Raw genomic sequence first — 27,939 nt, 5'->3', positions numbered from 1 at the left:
AGTCACGAAAAGCTTTAAATCGAAATAGAGCGCACAATGTTCACGCGCGTCCAAGCCCCATCTCCACTCGTTTGGGGACGCTGGATGGCGACTCATTTAACGGTCAAGTGACACTTCTGGCAGTGAACATCGGGCTGGCAATTCAGTGGCCAGGGATAAGCGTTGGGCGTGAGCGTCACGGTGCAGGAAGAGTAATGGAGATGGTTGGGGGGGTTAAAGTGAACTTGGAAAAAATTAACCCGTAAAAACAAAGTTTTTCACTATAAATCCTTTATATGCGTGGCGGCTAGAGTCCTCTCGTCCTCTGGCTTGAGATGGCTGCCACCTATGGGTCAGATGATTGTCTGCCAGTATTAAGCAATTGGTAATTAAATATTTAATTTGTTTTCCCTAAAGAGTGTAAAATTTTGGGAAAAAAATTTCACGAACATTAATTGTCTCGCACAACGAGTCTGTGTGGAAAATGTCAGCTCGATTGGATCACGGGAAGTGGGTTAAAAAACGACCGAAAGATTTGCACGGTCGTAAGCAAGCAAGCACGCAAGCAAGCGAACTTAATATAAAGGATTAAAAAAATAAAGACCGGAATTCTAGCAAAAAACGCCCAATGATGCTGGATGCAATTACTGTACCAGCGAAACGTCACAGTACTCAAATTGTAAACGTTGTGGATTTACTCTCCAACACACCAGGTGGGCTGACGTAGTAACTAATTGCCACGTTTTGTTTACTTGACAAACCTTACGAATTATTGGCTGTGTCCGGTGGTGGCGAGTTAACGACACATTTATATTTCGATTTAAAGCTTTCGTGACTGCAGGGATTCATCTTCTTGGTTCTTTCGGTAAAGTCACGTAGAATGGAAATAATAAAATAATACAAATAGAACATCAAAAATTTTTTTTTTTTATTATTTTATTATTTCCATTCTACGTGAAATAATAAAAATAAAACATTTTATGTTTTATTTTTATTAAAACATTTTATGTTTTATTTTTATCATTTTATTATTTCCATTCTACGTGACTTTACCGAAAGAACCAAGAAGACACATTTATATTTACGCGATCTAAAAAAAACCGTTATGAATATTGGTAAAGCTTGCGTGTTAAAGTGTACACAAAACCAAACAAGAAATGGAGAGCGACTCGGCATTATTTCTTACCAATAACAGGAAGCGGAAATCATGCAGCGTTCGATAAAAAAGGGGTAATAATTTCGGACCCAGGAACACATTCCTATTTTCCCCCTAAGGTCTGTTACTATGCCTCAGTTTTACCCAACACAGCATTTTCCAGGAACGTAATCCCCGCGTTCGGCGAGGTTTTTGCTTTGTACTATGTGTAAGGAATATTTGTTTACATCGAGCATCAGATATAGGAAAGACATGATCTGCTGACCTATTTTTCTTTATGTTATCCACAACACTCAAGAATATTTTGTGTTCTGCGCTATATAATCTTTACGTTGAACTAGGATCCATCTTATGAAGACAGGCTCCTTGCCTACAACATAATATAGTTCAGCAGCATTGATGCAACCAAGCCTGACGACTGATGAGAGACGATATGTTGATAACAGTCAAAAGTTTTCTTGCACTGAATCAATGCTGCCGACATCATGCACTCTCAGAACGCCTTTTGTCCAATGAGTTGCTTAATAAATACTTGGCTTTATGTGGATATATTGTTGGATTATCCATTTAGCCATATTATTCTGTAGTTCAATCACAATTCACACAACACCCTCGACACGTGGCAGCCAACATGACTTGAAAGTAATACATCTTGTGTCTTAAATGTGATAACTGCATTGACATTCAAAACGTTGCAAATACATTCAGAATCAGAATATGTATTTTACAACAATCCTTGTATTGAATTCCCTATCATGGAAACTCTTTCTCCAAGTAATTGGGAATACTTCAAGGTGCTGTTGTCATATTCGAGCTCTGAACTTTTGGGAAATTGCCATCTTTTGTCCCACGCTTTGTAGTGCTGCACTGTGGCGTCTGAGTCTGGCACATCTTTCCTCGTGAAACCAGAGTGAAAAGTCAGAACACCATGGACGGCGTGGAAGACGACCCTTGTTGGGCACAACAAAACCTTGGTAGGTGTATCGGCGGAATGGATGGGTGGCACCAGTTTCACAGTTTGCTTAAGTATGTCCGTGCCCCCTAGTTCCATTCCAGGACCCAGGTTCCACGTGTATGTTTCATTAACTGGGAATGTGTGCATCCTAAAGTAGTATGCTGCAACCTTGTCTTCTTCCAGCGCTTCCATCATGTTTGCCCAATTTGACCAATGCCTTGGTAGGATGATCTCATCAATGTCATTCACGGCAAGGTATTTTACTCTATACATGTTCCTGTACAAGCAGTCATTTATTGTAGCCATTTGTCCATAGTAATGAATGTCTCCTGGACTAATTGTTGGAATCCAACCTTTGGATGGGTTGAGGTGATGCTCTATGGGCCACTGCACAATGTCAATAAACCCAGTTTGGGCATAATGCTTGAGCACCTTCTCCATGCTTGGGCTTACACTCGTGTTGTACACGGTAACGACGCCGACTCCGAGAATGCGGTACATTTCCACGCTCTGGATGAACAGAAGGGAGTTGTTGAACTCTCCAAATAAGGTGGGGAGGCATACTCCAAAAGTGTGCTTGTGTGATGAATTACTCGGAGCGTAGACAGGGATGAGGAAATGCTCACCGAGGTGTAATGCCTCATCCACAAGGGTCACGTGACTCGGGGAGGGAAGGTGTTTTGGAGCATCACAAATAAAATTATACACGGTGTACATGAAGCCAAAGTGACTGTTCAGCATTTCCACTTTTGAGGAAATCTGGACAATAGGGGGTAGGCCTCGATAGAACAGTTTACAGGATATGTGGATGTAGCTTTTGTCCCTTGGAGCAAGTGCAAAGACACGGACAAACACGTGGTCCTCAGTGCTGGTGTCAAAATATGCCGAGAAGGCAAGTGCATGGGTGCCTCCCACAAGGTGAAAAACATGATTTCTACCAATGTCCCACGATGGATTTGGTCTCGTATTTAGTGACTTGTTAAACATCTGTAATACTTGTTTTGTGGCAATGAATATGCAGAATACTAAGAGCAATATGAACAAAAATGTGTTTTTCTTGGAGAGCGGAAATGCTGTCGTTCTGTACCATGGAAAACCCATGGTCTTGTAATGAAGTCTCCAGTCAGTAGGATTAACTCTGGCCTGCATTTACAGAAACAGAAATGGACATAGTTAACAAAATTCCGTATTTTGACCACAGACATTACCCCTAAGTGTATGAAATGGACAAGGCTGTATGTTTTAAGTCAGTTTGTCCTCAAGTGCATAAACCTAGTCAATTCATACCCCCATGAGACCCACATAATCAGCCATAATCAGCACGCTGGATGAGGGCCTCTGCAAGCCATTGCCATCTCTTATGGTCTTCAGAATAAACAATCCACCTAGCTCCTGCACACGATTTGAATTCAACTTTCCATCTCCTTTGCAGATATCCTCTCCGGCACGTTCCTTCCCTTGACTATGTCACCGTTTTTATCGTCCAGTGATGTGTCCTGCCCAAGCCCACTCTTTAAACAGTCAAAATTACATCACACACCTGCATATGTCACTCAATGTAATTGAAAGCATGCACCTCTCTTAAATTTAGTTTTTATATTTTTCTGAATCATGTTACAGCAGGTAATATGCATTGGCTACACACAATTGCTTCTTTAGGCACATTAATATGATTTGCAAAAGCACTCAAACTCGTTCTGTTCCACATGTTTATGTCAGCACTTTGATACAAATCTGCCTTAAATAACTGTTCAAGGTACAAAATATCCACGGTGATTTGGGGGACCAATATCGAGGATCCTTGTAAACTGTAGCGTTATCAGCGATTTTACTCCTCTTATCCACTGGGTAAAAATTGACAAATAGGAAAAATTTAGTTCATGGCTCTTATCTGCAAGAATGTGAACAGCAGTAATGTAACATCCATACCACTATAATCCGTGCACTTGCTATGATCATGGGTTTTTTTTTACTTGCAGATAACTGCGGCTATTTGGTGTCATTTGCCGTGCAATTTATCTTATCCACCTAAAACCCGAAAGTATTAGGAAACCACTTCACTATGCATTACAGGTAAAATAGTGGATAACCGCGGATAGAAATAGGGCAGCATTTAATGATTTTCGCAAAGCCTACAGCTTCCACAATAGGGCTGTGGATAACAGTTATCCTGTATACAAATTCTGTTTTGTTTTTGTCTTGACAGACATCTTCAATTGTTTTACACATTTGCTGTGCACGACCTTTGATTAGCTCGTGTGTGTCTTGTTTTGTGAATGACGTGGTAAAAATTGTGTCACCTCATCTGACTCCCCTGTTAATATGAACCTTGGTTATTTATTCATGTCATCTCTGTGAGTTTTAACTTTTCTTCAAATAGAGTGTGGACGGCAATCTTACCAGTTCTTGACGAGGTCTGTTTTACAAGTTCTTTGTTCTCATTTGCATATGTCTGCAATCATCTCATTGTTGTTCATGTTCTGAATGGCATGGAAACCTCTTGAAGCTGGACAACTTGGGGGGGGGGGGGGGGGAGAGATGGCAAAGAGCCTTTCCGGCTTCCTGTAAAATAATGCGGCATTATAACATTACATTGCGTATACATGTATTTAACACCTACCATATGTATTTCTCCACAATAGAGGTTTGTTTTGGGTTAGATCGCGTAAATATATAAATGTGTCGTTAAAACCCGCCACCACCCGACACAGCCAACTAGTAAGGGTTGTCACGTAAACGGAACATGCCAATTCGTCACAAGTACAGCACACCGGTGTGTTGGAGAGCCAAGTCACATTTACAATCTGAGTACGACGTTTCGCCAGTAATTACCACTAGCTTCATCAGGCGACAGCCAGATTTGTAAAGTCTAACTGTTTCGTTCCTCATATAGAGGCGTAGATGTGATGACCACGCTTCTGTGCTCTTGTGCAAAGTGAGGTGGGATTACTGAGTCAACGTCCATGATGCATGTGCATTATGCGAGCCCTTTGATCTTGTCCTTCCTGTCTATTGTGTATTAAAATAAGCCGTACCAACGGTAATCCCTATTGAAGTATGCTGCCCTTTATAGGCATGCATTTAAATAATGTATTATTTTATTATTCGCTTCCACGCAGCACTAAGGCGGTAGCTATCCGAACGGTTAAAATAAAAAAATCAATTTCGATTCTCTAATTAGTCATGGCCAGTAGTAGCTAGTTTTGCACGGATCATCAACATTATCAAAATCCATTGAATATCCTTGTTGGCACGAGTGTTCTGCTACTGACAGTTGTACTACTGGTTATTTTAATACACAATAGACAGGAATGACGAGATCAAAGGGCTCGCATAATGCACATGCATCATGTACGTTGACTCAGTAAACCCCACCCCCCACTTTGCACAAGAGCACAGAAGTGTGGTCACCACATCTACGCCTCGATATGAGGAACGAAACAGTTAGACTTCACAAATCTGGCTGTCGCCTGATGAAGCTGGTTGTTAATTACTGGCAAAACGTCGTACTCAGATTGTAAATGTTGTGGCTTTGTTCTCCAACACACCGGTGTGCTGTACTAGTATACTACACTATACACTACACGATAAACTACACACTAGTGCTGTACTAGTGACAAATTGGCCACGCTCTGTTTACATGACAACCCTTACTAGTTGGCTGTGTCGGGTGGTGGTGGGTTTTAACGACACATTTATATATTTACGCGATCTAACCCAAAAAAAACCTCTATTATGGATATTGGTCGCGAATGCCTACGTGTTAAACCCACATGTATTTAATGTACTAAGTCAATCACAGCAATTACAATCTCATGTCAAATGTTTTATAACAATAAAAAAATCAAGTGTACTGTGCAGTAATCCCTCGCTATTCACGAATTCTGGATTCGCGAGTTTTGGTATAGTATTTGCGAGTTACTAAATGAATGCTAATACTGGTAGGAACCACCTGGTTCCACCAGCCCACAAGGGATTATTGTGTCCGTCCGTCGTGCATCAAAAAATGGGAGGGGTGGGGCTGGGTTGAGAGGGGAGGGTGGGGAGGGGCTGGGTGGGGAGGGTGGGGAGGGGCTGGGTGGGGAGGGTGGGGCTGGGTGGGGAGTGGGAGGGGTGGGGCTGGGTGGGGCTGGGTGGGGAGGGTGGGGAGGGGCTGGGTTGGGAGGGTGGGGAGGGGCTGGGTTGGGAGGGTGGGGAGGGGCTGGGTGGGGAGGGGCTGGATGGGGAGGGTGGGGCTGGGTGGGGTGGGTGGGGCTGGGTGGGGGGTGGGAGGGGTGGGGCTGGGTGGGGAGGGGCTGGGTGGGGAGGGTGGGGAGGGGCTGGGTGAGGAGGGTGGGGCTGAGTGGAGGGTGGGAGGGGTGGGGCTGGGTGGGGAGGGGAGGGTGGGGAGGGGCTGGGTGGGGAGGGGCTGGGTGGAGAGGGTTGGGCTGGGTGGAGGGTGGGAGGGGTGGGGCTGGGTGGGGAGGGGCTGGTCACCCCGTGGTGCCCTTATACAACTCAACGTTTAACCTACTCACGCCGGCTTGTGCCCGCGCTCACAGTCGGGCATATTTGCGGAATACACCACGCCGCCGTTGACCCTGCAGGCCATTGACCGAGCAACCCAACGTTCCTACCAGCTCCCTCCGCAGGAGGAATGTGTTCATCTATTCGCGTATTCACGAGACCAGATCTTTGTCCGCAGTATAATCCCGTGTACCACGAATAGGGGTATACTTACTCCGCTTGCAGATCCTCTGAACTTCGCTATTGTCCACATTAATGTTATACTTGCTTGTTAATTGCCCCCCCTTAATGATAGGTGCCAAAGCGTCCGATGCGTCTGTGACTTGCCTCTCATTCCATCTCCCGAGGAGTCATCCTCCTGAATTCGTCACCATCATCACCAAACTCCGTAGTCGTCAATTCATAATCTCGACGATTACGAAACACGCATTGTTCTTTATAATGTATTGTAGTATAATGAATTGTTATTAAACATTTACCATGTCCCCCGCAGCCCCCCTACTCCTACGTCCACTCGTACCAGGAACGTCATCGCATTGTTTTGTGTTTCCCGTTCAACACGGTTTCTGCATATTCGTGAATTCTGTAATTGGTGACCAGAGATGGTTTTTAACCCGTGGTGTTGTATCACCAGTGAACACTTACCACAAGTGTAGGGGTGGAGCGATGGACAGGCCCATTGTGATGCCAAGAGGCTGATTCTTACGGCTTGAAGAGTTGGATTTTTGTTGTTATAGTATAAAAAAAATATATATGGCAATGAGAATTCCCCGAATGTAAAGGGGTGCAGAGATGTTGCCACCAATTCCATGATTTTTAAATCGATTCCTCGTCCCAACAATTGCGAGACTCGATTCCGATTCTCTTAAATACCCCCTCCAACATTTGTTTTGTTATAACCACCTTTAATATTCCGAGTGTCGTATTTCTAGATGAATAACAGCGTGAACAATTAAAATAATTACGTTACGGGGGAAGGAAAAAAAACGAATTACTGTATATACACACACGTGTAGCATGTCTACATTGGTTATTAACAAATCGCGTTTGACCAACGAAGGCCACTGTAGTTGCAGGCGGCGTGGACGATTTGCTAAGAGTGGGGACAGTTGAAGAGACGGTGGCTTTAAATAAAATAAAAATTTCGATTTAAAGCTTTCGTGACTGCAGGGATTCATCTTCTTGGTTCTTTCGGTAAAGTCACGTAGAAGGGAAATAATAAAATAAAAAAATAAAACAATTAAATTATTCTCACGACGTTTCGGCCACAACGCAAGTAGCCGTTCTACGTGACTTTACCGAAAGAACCAAGAAGAAAAAAAACAAACATGGCTCAACCAATACCGCAGGACCCGAATAAAACCGTAGGACCCGAATAAAAATAAAAATAAATCCACGCGACCATGTGGAGAGAGCGAAAGGGAGTTATTTCTTATCTCGCGAACGCCTGGGCACTGTGGGTTTGATGTCAAACTACCACCGTGTTCTTCTGAGTCTAGATATGTCACGGTCCTGTTGGATGACGTTGAAACTAACGTGTGTGGTGGTGCATGAGTCAGTGTGGCGAGTTCATAGGATGAGTAATGGCCAAGTTGTGGTATTAATGCAAATAAATGCGTGGACAATGTGCCACGAGGTGAGTGCTGGATTCAAGGTTTGCTGGAAAATAAATGAACACTTTATTCACATCAAGACGGGTAGTATTTTTTGGTGCTTCGCCAGTGGACGGAATGGAAGAACGGGAAAATACATTTCAAATATCAGAATTAATAAAAATAAAATAAAACAAAAATCATGACGTTTTATTTTTTATTAATTTTGATGTTTTACCTACGTGACTTTACCGAAAAAACCTAAGAATATGAATCCTTGCAGTCACGAAAGCTTCAAATCTAGAATTTCAAATATCCACAACGGAGATGAATTTCAGCATATACGAGCTTCTCTCCCACAGGCTAATTCAGTCGGGGTTGAGTATTGCATCTTGTCACAGAGTGAGTGATGAGCTACCTGAGAATGTTAACTCGAATACTTTGGGTCAGCGGTTCCCAACCTGTGGTAGTAAGTTAAAAAATGAGAATATAACATCATCACCAAGGAAATGTAGAATTTCAAATGACTAAGTAGCACGTGGTGGTCCGTGAAAAGTTGGGTTGAAAATGGGTTCGTACCCAACAAAAAGATTGAGGACCGCTGCTTGAGGCTACCTACATTGAAAAGGTAACAAAATATTAAAATAATAACCACAATTAACACAGAAATAACTTAAACTCAACAATGAATCGCAACACCTATTTTTTTTATATACCTAACCAATACACACGGTAACTATTTTGGCACTGACCACCGCACAGTCTCCAACTACATATTGCAGGACGTTAAAAGAGAGTCATTTTGACCTCATGACTTAATTAGTCATGTTTGTATCTGAATAAACACCAATCGTGTCATTTCAATTCCAGGTTTGGGAACCCATTGTGCGGTTGGTAGTCGACATTTCGTATGAAGGTTAGAATCAATTTCGAAAATTAACATCCACGGAATAGATTTATCTTGGATCGACTCCCCATCCCTACTTGGTGCTCAAGAGCGTTTTTCTATTGTCCGTCAACTAAATTATAAGAGCCTTTTAGAAGACCTGAATCAACAAATTATAGAAAGTGGACCCCCCCCCAGATGTGGGGATAAAAGTTGATCCAGGGGATAAAAAGCTGATCCAACAGGTTTCCAAAAATTGTCAAACCCCCAAAAATAAATGATCCTTTGTCGGCACACACCCTACATACAATCAAGTTCAGACATAATAATTGTTCAGACATGTTTCAGTCTGACTGCTCTGTTTTGTTTGGTCTGGACTGGTGATAAACAGGAGTTGCTCTTTTTGAACAGCACTGAGAAATCAGTACTAGCGAGTTAAATACCTCCACATAAATTTCCATTCGTTTACATTTTCTCTTTGCGGCCATCGAAATTCTAATCTGATAACCCCCCCCCCCCTCCCAGTAGACCAGGGCGCATCGCAACAGGAGCTGACGATGTGCAGAGCTGCTGAGCTTGAGGTGTGTGGGGCACTGTCAAAGACTGTTTCAAGATCTGACTGGCTGGCAGTGGATGGTCCCGACGTCTAAAACAAAAACAATGTGAAACGTTCGGCGAACTTTGAGGAAGAGCTAAAACTTCACAGCTCTCCCTGGTCGAGGCACCGGTCAGTGGCAACTGGTCCCCCCCAATTACCACAAAGTTACCACGCATCAACTTAATTTGGAGCTTTCGTGACTGCAGGAATTACTCTTTGGTTCTTTTGGTAAAGTCACGTCTGTGTGCTTATGTTTGTTCTCTCTCTATGTATCTCTGTGATATCTGTCTGCTTATATGTCTGTCTATATGTCTCTGGTTCTGTGTTTTGTCTCTCTCTCAAATTTAGCATTCTCAGGAAGAACGTAATCAACCAGGTAGGGTGTTGACTGTTATGTTATCCGACTCTCTGTTGTATTACATTACATTTCTAAGTATACTAGCTTGGTGTTTCTATTTCTATTTCATTTATACCTGATGATGATTGCTTGTGTTGCAATCGAAACGTCGTATGCTAGTATTTAATTTATTAATTTATCTTTATACGTGACTTTACCACGCAAACCCACACACAAAGACCCCCCCGTATAGCCTCAACAGATTGTTGGGGCGTGGAACACGTGTGGGTGGGTGGCCGCCTTTGTCTTCTCAGTGGCGAGGTTTTTACACACCCCACCAAGTACTAATTTGAGGCTGGCTCGACCTAGGGGTGGCCCTGTACCGGTTTTGGATAATCGTCACCGCTGGTGTTGGTGGCCGTGAGCCGGAATCGAACTCGGGTGGCCGGGTTCGTAGCGCAGCGCGCTAGCCGCTACCCCACCGCGCTAGCCGCTACCCCACCGCTCCCCACTCACACAGCCCCCACCCCCCAAAGACAAAGATCCCCCGTGTAGCCTGCCACTGACTGTTGAGGCAAGTGCTGTTAGCAAGCAACACCTATGCAGGCCGGCACAGGAGAGGAGGTGTGGGTGGCCAACACCACGCCCGGCCGCCTTTGCCTCCCCCGGTGGCGACGTTTACTACACACCGCTACACCGGGTACTCATTCGATGCTGAGTCGACCTAGGGGAGGCCCACGAACGGTTCAGATTGATCGTCACCGCTGGTGTTGGTGGCCGTGAGCGGGAATCGAACTCGGGTGGCCGGGTTCGTAGCGCAGCGGCGCTAACCGCTGCACCACCGCTCCCCACTCATTCCACGCCACCCTGATTCCCTTAGGGATGTGAACTCGGGTCGTAGCGGCGAAGAAAACACATCGGGCCTTCAGCTGATGTTGTACAAGAACGGGAAGGCATTTGGTGGTGCGAAAGGAAAGATTTTTTTAAGAGCGGCCAATGAATCGTACCCGGAGACACCGGGCAGCGAACACCTTGGAGGAGGAGGAAGATCGCATTCCACTCGTGTGCCGCAAAAAAAAAATCCGTCGTCACCTTTGTCGTTGTCGAGAAGTCTAATCATTGATACAGTACAGGAAACATTGGGAATTAGCTCGCCGTCCCGCAGAGTGGATCGTGAATAATTTAACGCGGCGTGCACATTAGCAAGCCCTGAAAATCATTACAACAAGAACGCCGATGCCATCAAGGGGCACGCGTGCCCCTGTGAACAGCAGACTCGCACGAACTTCGAACAAGGCATTTGTAAAACGACGCGCCTTCACGAATATCCACGCCGCAAGCTATCGGAAGCACAAACTCAACGTCGTCGCTACAAGTTGTGCGCAATTCGCAAGACACGGATGGAGTTCTGCCAACGCGCGTGTTGAAACAGCGGTGGGGCAGGGCAGGGGGTGGAGATACAGCGTATTAAAGCGATACACACGCGCGTATTAAATCATTGTCCGATGACAGCATCACAAACTCCGTACACACACTATGAGACATCTCCTTTACCAGTGGCAAAATATAGTAATAGGTTTTTACCCTTTCAACTGGTACAAAAAACTGACACCTTTATACACACACAGAGAGAGAGACGGAGTACTTACATGTTTATGCCACCGTCACACTGTGGGTCAATTGTAACAACACGAGGCGGAAATGTTGTGACCGTACGTCGATTAACGATCAGCGCGGACGGATATGTCGTCGTCTTAATTTGCTGCCATCAATGTCGTGGGGCGACATGTCCCCGTTGCTAATACAAAACACCAAACCTGATGTGGAAATAGATAAGATACTGCGTGGCAAGGAGAAGTGGGTTTCTTGCAAGGCTGGTGGGAACTGCTTGTGGGCAGCAACGCATCCGCTTATTTCGCCATGAATTCAGCACAGGGTTGGCTATGTGCTAAAGTGGTTTAACATACGCACACCGTGTCTACCCCATACGGTGCACCCCGTATTGTTGTACAGGGGAATTGAGATTTCGCGTCCATACGGCGTGGGGCCGTTTCAATAGGGGCAAAAAACGTCGATTTAAAGCTTTCGTGACTGCAGGGATTCATCTTCTTGGTTCTTTCGGTAAAGTCACGTAGAATGGAAATAATAAAATAATTATAATAAAACATTATAAAATAATTATCACGACGTTTCGGCCACAACGCAAGCAGCCGTCCTCAGGTGAAGAACATGTCTGTCGAGAAGACAGTCTGAATTATTATGTTTTATTTTTATTATTTTATTATTTCCATTCTACGTGACTTTACCGAAAGAACCAAGAAGGCAAAAAAAGTGTCTATTTGTTTGTGTTTCTCTGCTTGTGATGGAACTTTGTAGGATGAACGTTGAGATCTATAAGGGCACGGGGTGACCAATAAGGTCTGAATTGGTCTGTGATAAGGTAGGACACTGATAAGGGGTTCACAGGTATGCATACGAAACGTGATGCAGTTGTAATGGGTTTTTTTTAAAGAGTAGAATGCCTCCTCGCACGTTTGATTTCAACCAAATCAGAATCTGTGACTTCGTTTCATTAACGTTTAACCAGAACGCTCGTGCAATTATAAACGATCCCGAGCGTATAAAGGGCATCAAGAAAAACGCATTTGAAAGTAACATTTGTGGACATTAACACAGATTTCATAATTATTTACATTTGTGAGGAAATGTGTTTATGTTGGCACTGAAATGGTCCACCCCCCCCCCCCCCCCCCAACAATCACTTTTCAGTTCTTGAAAAATGTTTATGAATCGTAGCACAGTTATCTCAAATATTGCACACATTCTCAAAAGTATGATAATATTCTCGCACTTAAAAATATGTTTGGGTGATATTTGTCTAACATGTACAGTACTAAGGACAAGGCAAGTGTGGCGCTTTTAGCTGTGATGAGGTGTAAACAGTCGTACAGAGTGGTCCAGATGTCTTGTGACCCCCATTTAATTATCTAAATCTTAAATTTTTTAATCTTAAATTTATTTAAAACGGACATGAATATGCAAATACATTTTTTCGAGGGGTTAATTAATTGGGGGTCACAAGACATCTGGACCACCCTCCACATGTACGGTTTTGACGAGTACACATACACGGATTCTCCTAGTTCGCACAAAGTACTGCAAATGTATTAGTTCTAATACATCAAATCACCACAAAGGGCACCTCTGGCCTACAGCCCCCCTTTCGCTGACCCTTCTTTAGCCCCCTCCACACCCCGCCTGTCCCACACAGTACCGCAATTACCCCAGAGTTAATACTTCAGCGTTCCGCAAGTCTCGATTGTCACACTGAATCCCACTAATGTACCACACAGTTCCCAAAAAGGACCCCACTAATTAATACCACAGAGTACCCCCCCACCACCACCCACGTCCTCTCCCTACCTCTGGTATCCCTACCCGCGGGTCGGGCTCTCGGCACGCTCGCTGGCTGCTGGCTGCATGGGCTCTCTGCGAGCAATCGGAACGTGCGCTGGTCGACGCGTGGGGCGTCGTGGAGTGTGTCGTGGGGGTGGTCGGGGGGGGACATGGGATCGGTGCGCTGGGTCGGGGTGTGGGGGGAACTGGGTAGGGGGAGGGAGAACTTTGCAATAAATTTGGCAGAAGCGGTAAACACAATTTTTTTTCTCCAAAATTGCTCTCTGTAACGTGCGTTGGTATTCCTTCAGCGCCAGTGTTCTGGAATCCTCTGATGGAGACTATGTCCACCTTTATGAATTGTAAGATTACCAATTCAACGTTAATGTTAGATGTCACAGGAAACTAATTCTGATGCAATTTTCTTACTGCCTTTGGCAATGCGTGCTCCGCTTACCGCCAGGGGCGCCAGTTCCTACAATGCGTCCAAAAACGAGACAGCCCTGGACAGTGGAACTCAGTGATTCTTCATTGCAGTGGGAAGTGGAGGGGGGGGGGGTCATTATTCGTGGCTATAACAAATGATGCAGATATGAGGTGTGCTCATCGTCTTCGTTGAAAATAATACCTTATCCGTGACATGAATCTACAATAATTGTGGATGATACAATGGACAATACACTCGCCACCATCGCTTCTCAGTGACTCGTTTGCCGTTAAAATTGTATGATTGTAAGAAGATTAGACCTGCGGATAGCACGAGTTATTTTTGATCTATTCGGAGCCACAGAGAAGAGGCATTTCGCTTTATACTGTATTTTAAAAAATATTTGTTATTTCTAATTTTGTTCAAGCACTGCTGCCTCCGCAAATCTCAACTGACAACTGCAGTGTTACCCGCTGTCGCCAGCATACTTCATACTGCAATGTAAAAAAGCTGTCACGCATCGTCAGACTGCTATTGCAATGGTGTAATATCTTCTGGTGAAATATTTTGAAATAAGCATAGTAGAAGCTTTATTATTAGCGCATGTTTAGTTTGAATTGGAAACCTGCACTGACCAGCGTGGCGAAGTATGGTCAAACAACTCCTACAATCGACGTGGTGTGGCAAAGCCTGAGAAACTGCTGCAAAAGGCAATCGTACTGTAAATGATGTACTCTATATTAAAAGCTATAGGGAAATATGTCACATGCTGAACACTTGAATAAAGATGGGATCTTTCTAGACTGGGCAGGAACCTATATGAGACATTTCAGTTCGGTTTCACTGCTGCATACATTGCCTTTTATAAATTGTAACTTCAATTCTAATGCTATTCTACTTTCTCTCTAGGTCCAGGTTGCAAGTGAATTACTTGAATTTGTGATATCAGTCGACCGCCTTTCCCCAAATGTTTAGACATTTGCCTATGCAACCGACACTGCACTATTTTCCTAAAAAAATTAGCAAGACGATATACAGTCAATTTCAGTGGTTTCATTCATGTCCTTGGCTGGCGTACAATGGCAGGTTTTCGTCAAGCCTCAAATGACATGACATTTAAAGAAGATGGCTTTTGACAGGAACCCAAGGCATGAGAAGATAAGAAAGGCTGTGACATGGACGTCAATTTCATCACAAGTGCCCCGTAGATACAATGCTCAATAAGGAACAGGGGGAAAATATTTCTTGGCAACCAAGAAGAGGCAGAAAAGACAATAGTTTATAATTAATGTCTTACTCAAATGAGCAGTGGAAACTATATATGTGGAGTCTTCACTTCCACACTATGGGGCCCATTATCTTGGCTAATGCCAACAACAATACATTTGATCACATTTTTGTGTTAAGTTTCTTGCCGATTATGTTAGGATGGGTTTTTCACAATCATATGCTGAGTTTCAACACCTTTTCGCGCATGGTTGAACGCAAAAAAAGCATTACAGTATGGATATTTAGGTCCAGTTTTTGAGCCAATTGATTGTGTTTGTGGATGCTATGTGTATCTCCTCCATTCCCCCGTTCAACATTCTATTGGGGCAGTGGGTGAGGGTGAGTTCCATGGTTTCTGACAAAGAGCCTTTGTCAAATTTGTTATTCATTACACACTTGTGGGAACACACCACCTGACTGCCCCACCCTATCTTGCTTTTCTTATTCCTCATTACGTCCCATCTAGGCCCCTGCGTTCACAATCTATGCTCATTACACCCCCCACCCCCCCCCACGTGCTCAATCACGTGCCACTCCTTTTACCTCCTGGCTCCCCTCCATTGGAATAAACTCCCACTCCACATAAAACACACAACTTCGCTCACCGTCATCATGGGACCTCCTTTGCCAGTACTAAAATATGAGAATAAGTTTTTCCCCTTTTATCTGGCAACAAAACAGGTGTTAAGTTGTTAAAACACCAAACTGAAACTTTTTACAATGAATCATGTCTGCATTAACCACAATATTTGTGGTCAAAATGTGTTGCCAAGTTATTTCGGTAAAGTCACGTAGGTATCAAATAAAATAGATCACGACGTTTCGGGCGCAACATCTGATGACGGACGCTTGTGTTGCGGCCGAAACGTCGTGATCTATTTTAGTTGATACCTACGTGACTTTACCGAAAAAACCCAAGAATATGAATCCTTGCAGTCACGAAAGCTTCAAATCTAAAAAAATATATACGGTGCAAATCGAAGAGCAGATTAATCACGTGGGTTTAGTCTGTTTATCGATTAATTAGGAGCTGATTCTTAAGCAGCAACACCATCGTCAAACACTGGTAGAATTATAGCTTTAACAATTTGCATGCGTAATAGAATGTGAAAACAATGTTTCCGTATTTTAAAAAATCCTATTTTTTATTTTCTTAGAGATATGATCAATGTGGGATTGTAATGTACATTATGAAGCACTCAGTTTGTTCAATGATGTTGCTTCTGATATCAGTAATAGGTGAGGAGAATTAAACTGGATATATTCACTACAGGTGAACATCGCAAATAATAATCTCCACTTCAAGTGTTTTCAAACTTGAGAGCATAACAAATTAGGAAACATTACAAACATGTTGTATCAGTTGAAAAAACAGCAGACAGCATTTAATTTTACCCAATCAGAACCTCGCTGTAAAACAACATTTTCTTTTGAAGTGTTGTATTTGATGATGAATTCTCTCAGAATTAGATTTTCTGAAATGATTTTGCCACTCTTCATACCCACTGATCGTTTACTTTCTCAAAAGTATTTTTAAACCCATAGGTTGCAATCCTTCTATAGAGGGCTCGTAAAATTGTGTCCCAATTCAAGCAGTTTCCCCAATCAGTTGTATAAGCCCCCCCCCCCACGCTCCAGTCTATCAAAATAAATTAATTAATCAGGTTTACTTGTATGCGGTAAAAGGTGGATCACGGAGACATATGGCAAGTTGATCTCTCTTGATCACTTGATTCTAACACTGCCAATCATATTGTATTCTTGTGAGTGTTCCTTCCTTATTTTGAAGCTTGTCACGGGCATCATCTCTGTGATCTGACGGTGCTGTCATTTGAGCCAAAACCAGTGAGGATGATCAAGTTAAATGCCGTTCATGATGAGTTAGTACACGTTCCTTGTGCAGTATATTTATTTTACTGTGGATCAATTGTTCATACAAGCATGCTTACATTTCTCGACGACAGAGAATGACTCGGAGATACGCTGAACCGCGGATGAGCAGGAAGGCAGCCACACCGTGATCCAGCGCCAAAAAATTCCCAAGCTCTGCAGTCCACTATATATTCAGGTGTTATCGGCCAATTAATGAGTGTTTACATGTGGGAGGAAACGGGATTACCTGGAGAAAACCCACGCAATAATAATTATTTGGAGCCCATAAAATGTGTGTGTGCCTTTTACCCCACGTACGACAATAAAACTCAGATATGATGGGAACTTCTATTTGTATCGTTACTTTCACATGGATCTACCATCCCATACACCTCATTAGCGTGGTATATTTCTGAGCTCCAAATACTCATTCTTGCCCATTCACGTCCATTGACCAACAAATAATCCCATTGACCAACTACAAAAATCTGACCTCTATTGTTAGCTCATCTCTAAACTGGCTCTCCATCACTCCCGTTCAATTATTTTTACTAAGGAACTTTAACTCCACCACCTTAGACATTCACACTCTAAGTGACCCGAATGACCAAATTATGCCATAGTCACGATGTAGGGAAACTGACTTTTATCACCATTTTCACATTCATTTCGTGTTGCTCTTGCCTCATACGTTCACCACACAGATCCAAATGTAAAACTCCTGCTTTTTTCCCACAGTGGCCAAAGTATTCCACATATTTTAATAAGGCAAATGAGTAACGTAGTGTGGCTTTGCTCTCCACTGTTTTACCTGATTTGGCTTGTGACATCACTGTCTAGAGCTGTTGGGTTCATGCGTCGAGCGCAGCTGTTAGGCACACGAGACATTGTCTTGTACCACCCCTGCTATTCACCCATATATACATAACACATTAACATGCCCCACTATATTATCTCTTCAAAGGACGAAACAAAACCATGAAGACACCTCTGCAATTATTAGTTTAAAAAAAAACTGGATGAGGTATACATTTGGAAATGTGGTCGTTCCAGGTTTGTATTCGTATATAAATGCAGTATGGTATATCTGTGAGTATATACAATTAGTGTATAACAGAGATATAAACATGAAATGTGCTGATTTAGCATTCGATAGCAAATAAATTCAAAGATAATTTAATAATTGGTACTGTATTCCTATACACGACTTTACACTCCCGAAATTTTATATGGAGTTCATAATTAGCTTCCAAAATAAATCGATATTAATCCAAAATGTCACGCACAATGCTGCATGAAATTACTTTTATCAGGATTTTTTTCCGCTGGGACACTTAGCCGGGGGACATGTAATACATTTAAGCTATCGTGTCTGTCACCTTAGCTCCCCCAATGCCGCATCAACGCCGACCATGCTGCACCTGCAGAATCCACAGCAGATGGCAGTAGTGAACAAGGGGCATGCGGACGATGGAGCAAGGCTCGCTCTCTTCGCAAGCGTCATTAGTTGGCGTCTACAGTTTCAATCATTGCACATCGTTCGGCATTACGGTGAAAGTACACGCGTGTAAGATGCACGTGCACATGTACATACAACGCTTTTTGCCCAATCTACGAATTTAGGAAAGCCTCCCCCTGCAGTGCTGGGTCGTGGCAGTTAGTTTAACCACACTTGACCAGTATGGTACATGACCACGAGGATGAATGCGGGTTTTAGGTGGGCAGGGCGTGGCATAGACGTAATAGAGTACAACAGTTGTTGTGCGTGATGGTCGCTCATGCAAGTATTATCCAGGCTCAACTCACCTTAGCTCACGAGATATTAATGGATCGCTTGATTTGGTCACAGAAGAGATCTACAACGTTGCATTAAACGCAGTCAAACATTAAGTGCGCACCTATCCGAATCTTTGACACAATTCACGTTGGTAACTATTTCAAATGCTTTTACTTTTTTTTTCGCGACTGCACAACACAACCGTTTCCATTTGGCCTAATTACGAGTTCCACTGGGGTCCTTGAACGCCAGCCAGAACCCGTCTTTTGCAGACAAAATGTGTTCAATTATAACAGTTTGCACTAAAAGCATTACTCTTGGCGGGCCCTCGAACGTTTCACTGAAAACGCCACGCGCTTTGGTCCGGCTTGAGTTCGTCTCCAGCTTTCACGCCGCATTATACGAGCGGAGAGGCTGAATAAACCGTAGAATGGTTTTAAGCATATGTTGTGTATAATTTATATGGAGGGGGGGGGGGGTACTTAGCCTTCTGCGCCCCCACAAACAAATAAACAAAATTACGGATCTGGCTCTTCTTGAGGTTCATTGAACCATTGCGTCGCAGGTGGGATTGTTAAGGCGTTATGAACACTTTGGTATGAAATTATTGAAATTTGGGGATACAATTATGAAGGTGAACGTTCTTTTTTCAAGGATTCCATTTTGGATGGGTTAATGATAAGCAACAAGGTTCGCATGTTAGGCAGCTCTGCATATGCACATTTATAAACGTAATCAGGAAGGGAAAAAAACTTGAAAATGTTATTCTTATCAGGCCCCACGGTGTATACATTAGTGCAGATGCTATGCAACTCTTATCCACTCTTTCTGTGTGCTCTACAGAAGGACCATTGCCTGAAATGTCACCTATTATATCTGTTTCCGTATCAGCCCACAATTATATTGATGAACGTGCTGAGTGTTTTTTTGTTGGGTTTGTTTCTGGCTTATAAGGCAGAGGCAGATCAATACATCAGGCGATATGGATAGCTTCCTGTTGCAGCTCGGATAAGAGTGGGCTGGTGGGTTTAATAAAAGAATGAAGCTGTACGGAGAGAGAACAGCAGTAAGCAGGACCAGATTATGATTCTTGGAGGCACTTCTGTTTCGTATGCATTTAGTGATAACTTTCCACAGTTGGTACTGCTGCTGCTGCTGCCCCATGTTCTTACTTCAGCCGCCGCTGTCACTCACTTGTTTTCACGCCGGACAGATTTGTGTTAACTGATACGTTCATTATTTAGTCTGTGCCCTAATTCGATGGGAGCACGCTGTGTGCCGCAGATACGCAGATTCAATTTTAAACACTGTGCCCATCCTTGCTATGTAAATATATGTATTCGAGAAGAGATCTTGGTGATATTTTTTGTTATCATACAAATAAACATTTTCTTTCGTAGGCCCTAGGCACAGTGCCTACTGTGTCTATTGAATAATACGTTCGTGGCTATAAGCATGGATTTAGAGACGTCTGATAAGAATGAAGATCGTGTAATGCAGGGCACATCCCAAGAGGGCCAGCTGGAAATATTACTTCGACGATACAGAAAGGGATGAGTGAAAGAGGAAGAACATTTATCTGTTGGTGGGACAACGTGAGAAGTTGAACGGAGCTCTTCATTAGAGAAGATCGCGAATGCGCTGGCATGACCATCAATGGCATTAAATAGTCGTCGTAAATATGCTTTGGGTAAAACACTACGCCAGGCTCAAATGTTGTGGAGTCCGGCAGCAGCAGAACCACGTATATGTCAGAGTTAAAATCGCACATCATCCAGCAAGCCTTTTATTGTGTTGGGAGGGGGGGGGGGCGGGCGAGTGACGAGGTGGGTCTAATGGTGATGTGTTGAGTCGGCGTAGAGTATGGCGGTGGTGGCCCCCACCTCCGTGCCGGCGGGGGGTGGAGCTGTCCATGGTTGCCGAACGAGCGCGCGCTCGCCGCTTCACCATCGAAGCGAACGCAGAGCAGAGTCAAGATGATCCCGTGCAGTCCAGAGCAGGCGCCCAGCAACGAAACCGTGGGTACGTGGCTTTGAGAGAAACGTCGCCACCAAAGAGAATTGAACGTTCGCGGCTTGGCGCTGTACTTGTTGTGATTTAACGGCCGCCGCGAGAATTGCGTGCGTGGGTCTGTTTGCTCGTAATGCGCTACTTTATGCACCGCGCGAAATCGGGAATGTATTTGTCCGGGGTACGGAACCTGTTGGGTTTATGTGCGTCTTTGACTTTTTTGATGTTTGTCGTTATCGAAAAAAAAGTGTGTGTATTTATATATTAATTAAGGAACTGCGTTGGTTGTAGCGGCAATTTTAAAACACATACACTGACCACGTTATTTATGCTACCTTACAATAGAAGCAAACATTGGCGAGCGATTCCGGCAAGTGACCCTTAATCAAGGTAGAAAAGGGACGGGGCGACTGCCTAACAGTTGTGATCTCCAACTATGTCATTCAATACCTGCACTCTTGGAAGGGCTATTACCTGAAACGTTAGCCTGCAACAGTATATCGTTTTCTGTTGTAAGGCAGTTGTAATGATGGACTTTTCAGTTGTTCTGATTTGTTTTCTCTTTTAAAGCTAGTTTACATTGCCTAACACAATGGGACTACACTTATTATTTTCCTCCACTCGTAAAAAATACAATACAATATACAGTTATATCACATCAAAATGAAATCACATCTCCAGATGCTTCCAGAGGAGGAGTGGGAGGGGGGGGGTACATTTTACCTCTTGAACATGAACAAATGGGTCTCAAGTCTTGACTTGAACAAGGGTAGACTCTCAACTGCACGAAATTCAAAGTGAAAGAGAATTCCAGGCAGCAGGAGCAGAAGCTGAGAAGGAGCGACGTTATGGAACAAAGGTTCACTGTGGGCTTCGTCAGGAGGAGAGTAAAGTGAGACGAGAGAGTAGAGGTGGACAGGGGCAGGACCATGAAGACGAAACAGAAAAAAACAACAATCACTGCAATCTTAAAATGAATCCGAGACTTGACAGGAAGTCAGTGGAGATAATGTAGTACTGGGCTGATATGATCTTGTTTTCGTGTACAGGTGAGGATCCTCATCTGTAGCTTTAAAATAAGGGCATTTGGGAGACTATGGCAGAGCGAGTTGCAGCAGTCCAGACGGTGGATCCATAACATTGCAAGTGTGGGCAATGCTTTGCATATTCTTGGGTTTTTTCGGTAAAGTCACGTAGGTAAAAAAATTAATTAATAAAAGTAAAATAAAAATAACAACGTTTCAGGAGGCAACACAAGCGTCCGTCTTCAGGTGGAACCGTCACAGCACGCCTGCTGTATCAAGTGAAGGCCAGCGTCTCGAGAAGCTGTGACTTCTTGTCTCGTTGTCTGTTAAAAACTCTAACAGATAGGTGGAATTCCTCCCCGTAGAGGGTATTAATTCTAGATTTGAAGCTTTCGTGATTGCAAGGATTATATATTCTTAGGTAGGTAAAAAATGTTGCATTTGCAGGGAGGAGGTCTCACAGACGTGGGATATGTGGTGGGTGAATCAAAGCTCAGGATCCCAAAGGTTGTGCACCAATTTTTGCCAACTTAATATTAGAGTCTAGGAGATGCATATTTGACTTGAAAACTTTAGGATCTCATATTAGGATATTTAAATGAAAAAAATAGCTAAATCAGTCGGAAATTTCTTCAAGGTAGACTTCAAGAGTGAACACTGTGGGTGGTTGACAGGAAACCATAAACACGTATTATATTCTACCTTTAAATTATATTATTCTACTCAGTGGAAGCAGGTAAATTGAAAAAGCAGTGGATTGAGGATCCCTAAGGCACCCCATAATATTATGCTTTTAGAGAGGAAGATTTACCCTGGAATGTGACATTAAAAGCACAAATTGATAGATAAGAACAAAACAAAGAGATTAAAGTTCCTGATGTGCCTATGTATTTCGCAAGGCACTGGAGAATAATGTGGTGGTCTTTAAGGTGTGGAACAGAGATGTGACATCAAGGAGAACCAGAAGCATAAGAGATGCACGGTGGGCAGAGACTAGGTCATTGGCCATACATAAAAGAACCGTCTCTGTAAAATGGCCTTGTCGAAAAACAGACTGCACTGGATCTTAGAAACCATAGATTGAAAGCTCATTAGATATATCGCGATATTTTTTATTTTATTTTTCAGAGCCTTCCCGAGAAATTGGAGATTCTTTAGATTGGGTGAAAATGTTAAAGAATGTCAGGGTCGAGGTGACATTTCCTAAGTATGGTGGTGACAGTGGATAATTTTAGTGCAAGGGACACAGTATGAGTAGAAAAGGCAGTATTAGCCACTGAGTAATGTATCTAACTGTAGTGGACAGGCTGCACAGGATGACTCCTGTTTGTAGATAATATCCTTGTTTTTTTCGGTAAAGTCACGTAGAAGGGAAATAATAAAAGAATAAAAATTAAAAATTCATTATCACGAGAAAATTTGAAAAAAGTGGCGTTTTTTTCTTAACCGCCACTGTTTTCAAATTTTCTTGCTGTGGTTTTCACACCTGATAGTGATTACTTGTGCTGCAATCGAAACGTCGTGATAATTTTATTGTTTTATTTTTATCATTTTATTATTTCCCTTGTACGTGACTTTACCGAAAGAACCAAGAATATGAATCCCTGCAGTCACGAAAGCTTTAAATCGAAATTTAGTAGATGATGTTGGTAGGTCACTTGCAGGCACCCAGCCGTCGACAGCAGTGGCAGTGAAGGCGAACAATGGCAGAGCCAAATTGATGGCAACTCTGGCAGTCGGTGACAACAGCGTTGCTGATGAACAGCAAAGTCGGTGAAGCCAGAGGCAGGGTGGACACCCCAGAGATAGTGGAGGAAAAGTTGATGACGTCAGCACCGCTAGCACCCGGCAGCAATCAGCAGCACCATGTAGGCAGAGCGATGCCGTGTTAACGTCACATGCTGGCAGGTCACCAAACACGCAGCAGCACTGACTGACCCAGGCAACCACTACTTGCAAGCCCAGCACAGCAATGTTAGCAGGTTGCCGCGTGATTTCTCAGACTAAAGTAATCAAACTAACATAACAGTTAAAATGCAATTACATGGTAATTAGATTTTAAATAATGAATGCATAATTAAAAAAAAACTTTCAGAGCATGTAAATCGGGTTAAAATAAATCATTTTTTGGCCACTCCACAAACACTCCTGTGAAGGTTTTCCTAAATCCGGCGAAATGTTGGGATTATGGTCTGGGGTATGGAGACCAAACGGATTGATGTATTTCTCTGTGATGAACATTTTCTTGTTATGTGCATGTATTCATCTTTATTTTTATTTATTTTCTAAGTAGTAGGGTTTTGTTTTTGTATCACCTGAGTAATGGACTTGCTAATGATGTGCAGCGTTGTAGGATGGAATTGCATGAATGACGCTCTACAAAATAAAATTATTATTAAAGACAGAACTTTCACAAGAGAGCAGTGAGCGATAAGAGCAAACGTCGGCAGTGCAGAATATACCTGGGAGAGGAAGATAATACAATGAATATAATTTGAATTTAGAGTAAATTAAATAAAGATCCAAACTGTAAATTAACGAGAAAATTATTGTGAATAACAAAAAGAACAAGTGACAAGTTTAACGAGACTACAATATAAAACAGCAAGAGACACAGGAGCAATATCAGAGGCAGCACATGTAAGCATTGGAGACTGAAAATATTCAACTAAACGAATCAAACTTAGAATAACAGTAAATTCTTAAAAACGTGAAAAGAAATAATCAGATTATATCTTGTTTCCAAAAGTATTATATTGAACAAACGATTCACGTACATATTCTTTGGTTCTTTCGGTAAAGTCACGTAGATAGGTTCAAATAAAATAGCAAGAAATAACAAAAATCTTGATTTGAAGCTTTCGTGACTGCAGGAATCCATACTCTTCGGTTATTTCGGTAAAGTCACGTAGGTAGAAAAAAATAATTAAACAAAAAATCACATATCACGCTTGTATTGCGATCGAAACGTCGTGATTTTTTAAATTGTTTTCTACCTACCTGACTTTACCGAAAGAACCAAATAGTATAGGCCACATGCACTTTAGCGGCCATGCATTTTGTTTACACTTCTTCCTAAGCACGCGAGAAGGGTTTTCGTGATGTACCCAAGCAGGAAGCAGGAGACGAGCACAACATATATATATTCTGGTTGGCTATCATTTATTCCGTGCACGTATAATCAGTTACAATGTTTAACACGTAGGCTTTCGCGACCAATATCATCCATAATAGAGGGTTTTTTGGGGTTTACGCGATTTAACCCCCCCCAAAAAAACCCCTCTTATGAATCAGTTACAATGTTTAATTGAAAACTGGTTGCACCGTTCCACCGCCATTATATATATACCAACACGTTTAGGATAACGAAATAAAAGAACGATAGGGAGGTCAAGCGCCGTGTTAATGATTACTAATGATGCATGTGACATGTCAGGAGCTGTTGTCGATTACAGCAAAAGCTTTCTTTAAGTGACACTGGGGTTTATTCACGCATAGGAAGGTTCCACTTTGTGAATTATACAATTACTCCCTTTGTTGAGCGGCAAGGTCTTGCGACTTAAAAAGGTAAAAACCTACAATAGGCTTCAGTAATGCACCTTGAGCAAGTAACCTGGTCGCCGCTTGAACGTTTGAAACCCAATTTAAATGAAGAGGTACCTTGAACGTTATATTCACTCATTATGAGTGCAAGACATTGCACTGAGACATAGGGCATTTAACATCCGATACATTGTGCGCAATTATAGCTGCTCCCTAAAAAACAATATGCAGTTTAAAAGTTGGGGTTGCCAGTACAATGCATCTCTTTGCCTTAATTGTATTTAAAACTCATTGATGCGCCCGCTATAAATGCGTCTGGGTTGAATGCGATTATTCACACGAGGTTCACCCTAACAAGAAAACCAAAGTATACACCATGCCTGCACTAGATTGTGGGTTTCCGAATGGCTTTCCACCACGTTCTGGATATCATGGACTGGGTGAAAATCATGGATAAATATCTTGCAATTCCGTAGCGTTGGGATAAAATGTATTAATAATAGATGAGGTCATCTGAATCCAATCCACAAAATGATGTCTACATACAATATATATTGCATACGTCGATTGCTCAAGCTACTTGTTTAGACTACATCTTTTTTACATGCGCATACACATTCTGAACTTGGTGTACATGTGATGCATGCATCGTCATTTGTTCGGGCTTAAAAAACAAAACGACTCCGTGTGCCAGGAATCTCCAACTGCATGTTGTTGTCACTTGGCCTTGTAAGAGATGCAACCATTCTGCAATGTTCCACAACCGTCTTTCTTTGTACACCTACTGAATTACTTTCTGTTATTTATCCTTGAGAAAAATACGTTGTGATAATGACTGACACATGTTGTAGAAACATAGCAGAATAATCAAGTATTCATGTAGGCGTTGATTGTTATTGTATTAGGCCGATCCAAACCAAATATGTTGTACATTTAAATGTTCAAGTGCTCAGTTATGGGTCTGCAGCATCTCCATAAAACATGGCAGATGTCAATACTTCCATATTTAAATTGCCTCATTATCCAGACATACAAGCAATCTATTACGTGCCAAAAACTAAGAATCCGTAATAATCAATTCTGTTTGTTTATTTTGTTGTTAAAGAGCTAAATAATTGTTTATAGCTGCAGTGCTTGGTCAGTGAAAACGTCCTATAAATCTGCACTTGCGTTTTGCATACTAATTTACATAGTTAAATAAGGCATGTTTACCATTTTTATTCAGAAAATATATGATGGAGACATTTTAACAAGTGCTCATTATGGTGTCGCAATGTATATTTAGCAATTGCTCTTAATGGTCATCGTAAAGCTGTTGACTATGAAATCGAGGCAATGCCATTTTTTATATCTCTGAGGACAGCACGCATAATGAGAACTTTCCTGAAACTTATTTTGATGAGATCTCAATAATGTTGTCCCTGTGTACTGTAGTGGCCACACATGGTGGATTCCCACTCTATGGGTCTTGCAATAGTACAACTTTCTCACACTTTGGAAGGAGCAGTCCGTGTTATTGTCGAAATGTCTAAAGTTGAGGCGTCCAGGGGAACTTATGAATAATACAGATACTACACCGTATGTATGAGGAGGCTGAAGTTGGGTGGGATCATAAGTGTTATTCAGTGCATCAGCGGATTAAGGAATTGTGTATGGTACGTGTGCACACACATTCTGAAAATATCTGAGGTCAAAAATGTCATTCTGTACGAGGCCTCACTCCAAGGTGTTAGGCCAATTGCGTCTCAGTCAACACTCCCGAGAAGAGACTGCAATGGAATGAGCCCAATACACTGACTTGGCCAACACCAGACATTCAGTCTCACACGTAGGCATTCACGGCCAATATTATTAACAATAGGTTTTTGGGTGAGATCGCGTGAATATAAATGTGTTGTTAAAATCGCCACCACCCAACAGCCAATTAGTAAGGTCTGTCACGTTCATTGGCATGTTTTGTTTACGTGATAAACCTTACTAATTGGCTGTGTCGGGTGGTGGTGGGTTTAACGACACATTTATATTTACCAGGCATTTCAACAACCAGCGAGCAATGAACTAAAAAACGAACCCTACCTCTATACCACCCGGCTCCCATAGCAACTCGGCATGCAACAATACATCCATCCAGAGGTTAAAATAAATTGTCATAATTAGGGGCCATATTTCTTATTTTGTTGTTTTTAGAATACAGTAATTAGTATTGTTGTTTTACACGTTGCTCCCCGCTTCAGCCTCAATGTAACAGCAGAATATAATTTGAAAGTCATTTCCATACAGTATACCATAGATAATACATTATTTTTACATTTGATGTGTGTGTTATGAATCGATCTTAATTTGTAAGAATTTTATCTTAATTGTATCAACAGATTGGCCGTTGTACATCGAATAACTTCCCCGTCTGTTGCTGCTATAGCTATAGCAGTGACAAATGAAAGGAACAAAAAGTATGCTCTTGAGAACAGGGTCGAGGTTGGCGATTGGAGATTAATGTTCCTCATCAGTGATCCCTTGACACGAGGTACATAGAAAACGGCACTTGTCCTCCAGGAGAAAGAACCATGATTTTTGTCAATATGTATCAGGACAATAGAGTAAATTATGACTG

The 27,939-nt window shown here is 42.5% G+C and overlaps 2 protein-coding genes across 4 annotated transcripts in view; one reads left to right on the top strand and one right to left on the bottom strand.

Annotated features, from left to right (window-relative positions):
• Nucleotides 1-1,022: 1,022 nt before the first annotated feature.
• LOC133343358 (beta-1,4-galactosyltransferase galt-1-like) lies at nt 1,023-7,766 on the bottom strand. The gene is made up of 3 exons (XM_061552905.1): nt 7,242-7,766; nt 4,491-4,652; nt 1,023-3,233 (listed from the first exon to the last, which is right to left on the bottom strand). The coding sequence occupies exon 3, from the start codon at nt 3,189-3,191 to the stop codon at nt 1,860-1,862; it is 1,332 nt and encodes a 443-aa protein (XP_061408889.1). The 5' UTR covers nt 3,192-3,233; nt 4,491-4,652; nt 7,242-7,766; the 3' UTR covers nt 1,023-1,859.
• Nucleotides 7,767-20,677: 12,911 nt separating this feature from the next.
• LOC133343357 (protein shisa-like-2B) overlaps nt 20,678-27,939 on the top strand; it is a 33,840-nt gene continuing 26,578 nt past the window's right edge. For 2 of the 3 annotated variants that reach the window (XM_061552904.1, XM_061552902.1), the window contains exon 1: nt 20,678-20,772. In XM_061552904.1, the coding sequence (XP_061408888.1) occupies nt 20,727-20,772 (46 nt within the window). In that variant the 5' untranslated portion in view covers nt 20,678-20,726. The remainder of the gene's footprint in view (nt 20,773-27,939) is intronic. The other variant, XM_061552903.1, reaches the window with a different exon arrangement.

The sequence above is a fragment of the Lethenteron reissneri genome, chromosome 17 (genome assembly GCF_015708825.2).
Source record: "Lethenteron reissneri isolate LAM-NWPU_2019-01 chromosome 17, ASM1570882v1, whole genome shotgun sequence".
Taxonomy (NCBI): Eukaryota; Metazoa; Chordata; class Hyperoartia; order Petromyzontiformes; family Petromyzontidae; genus Lethenteron; species Lethenteron reissneri.
This window is presented reverse-complemented; position numbering and strand designations above follow the sequence as displayed.

Coding starts and splice junctions, on each gene's coding strand:
- LOC133343358 (XM_061552905.1), bottom strand. CDS start 3,191: ATGGGTTTTCCATGGTACAGAACGACAGCATTTCCGCTCTCCAAGAAA.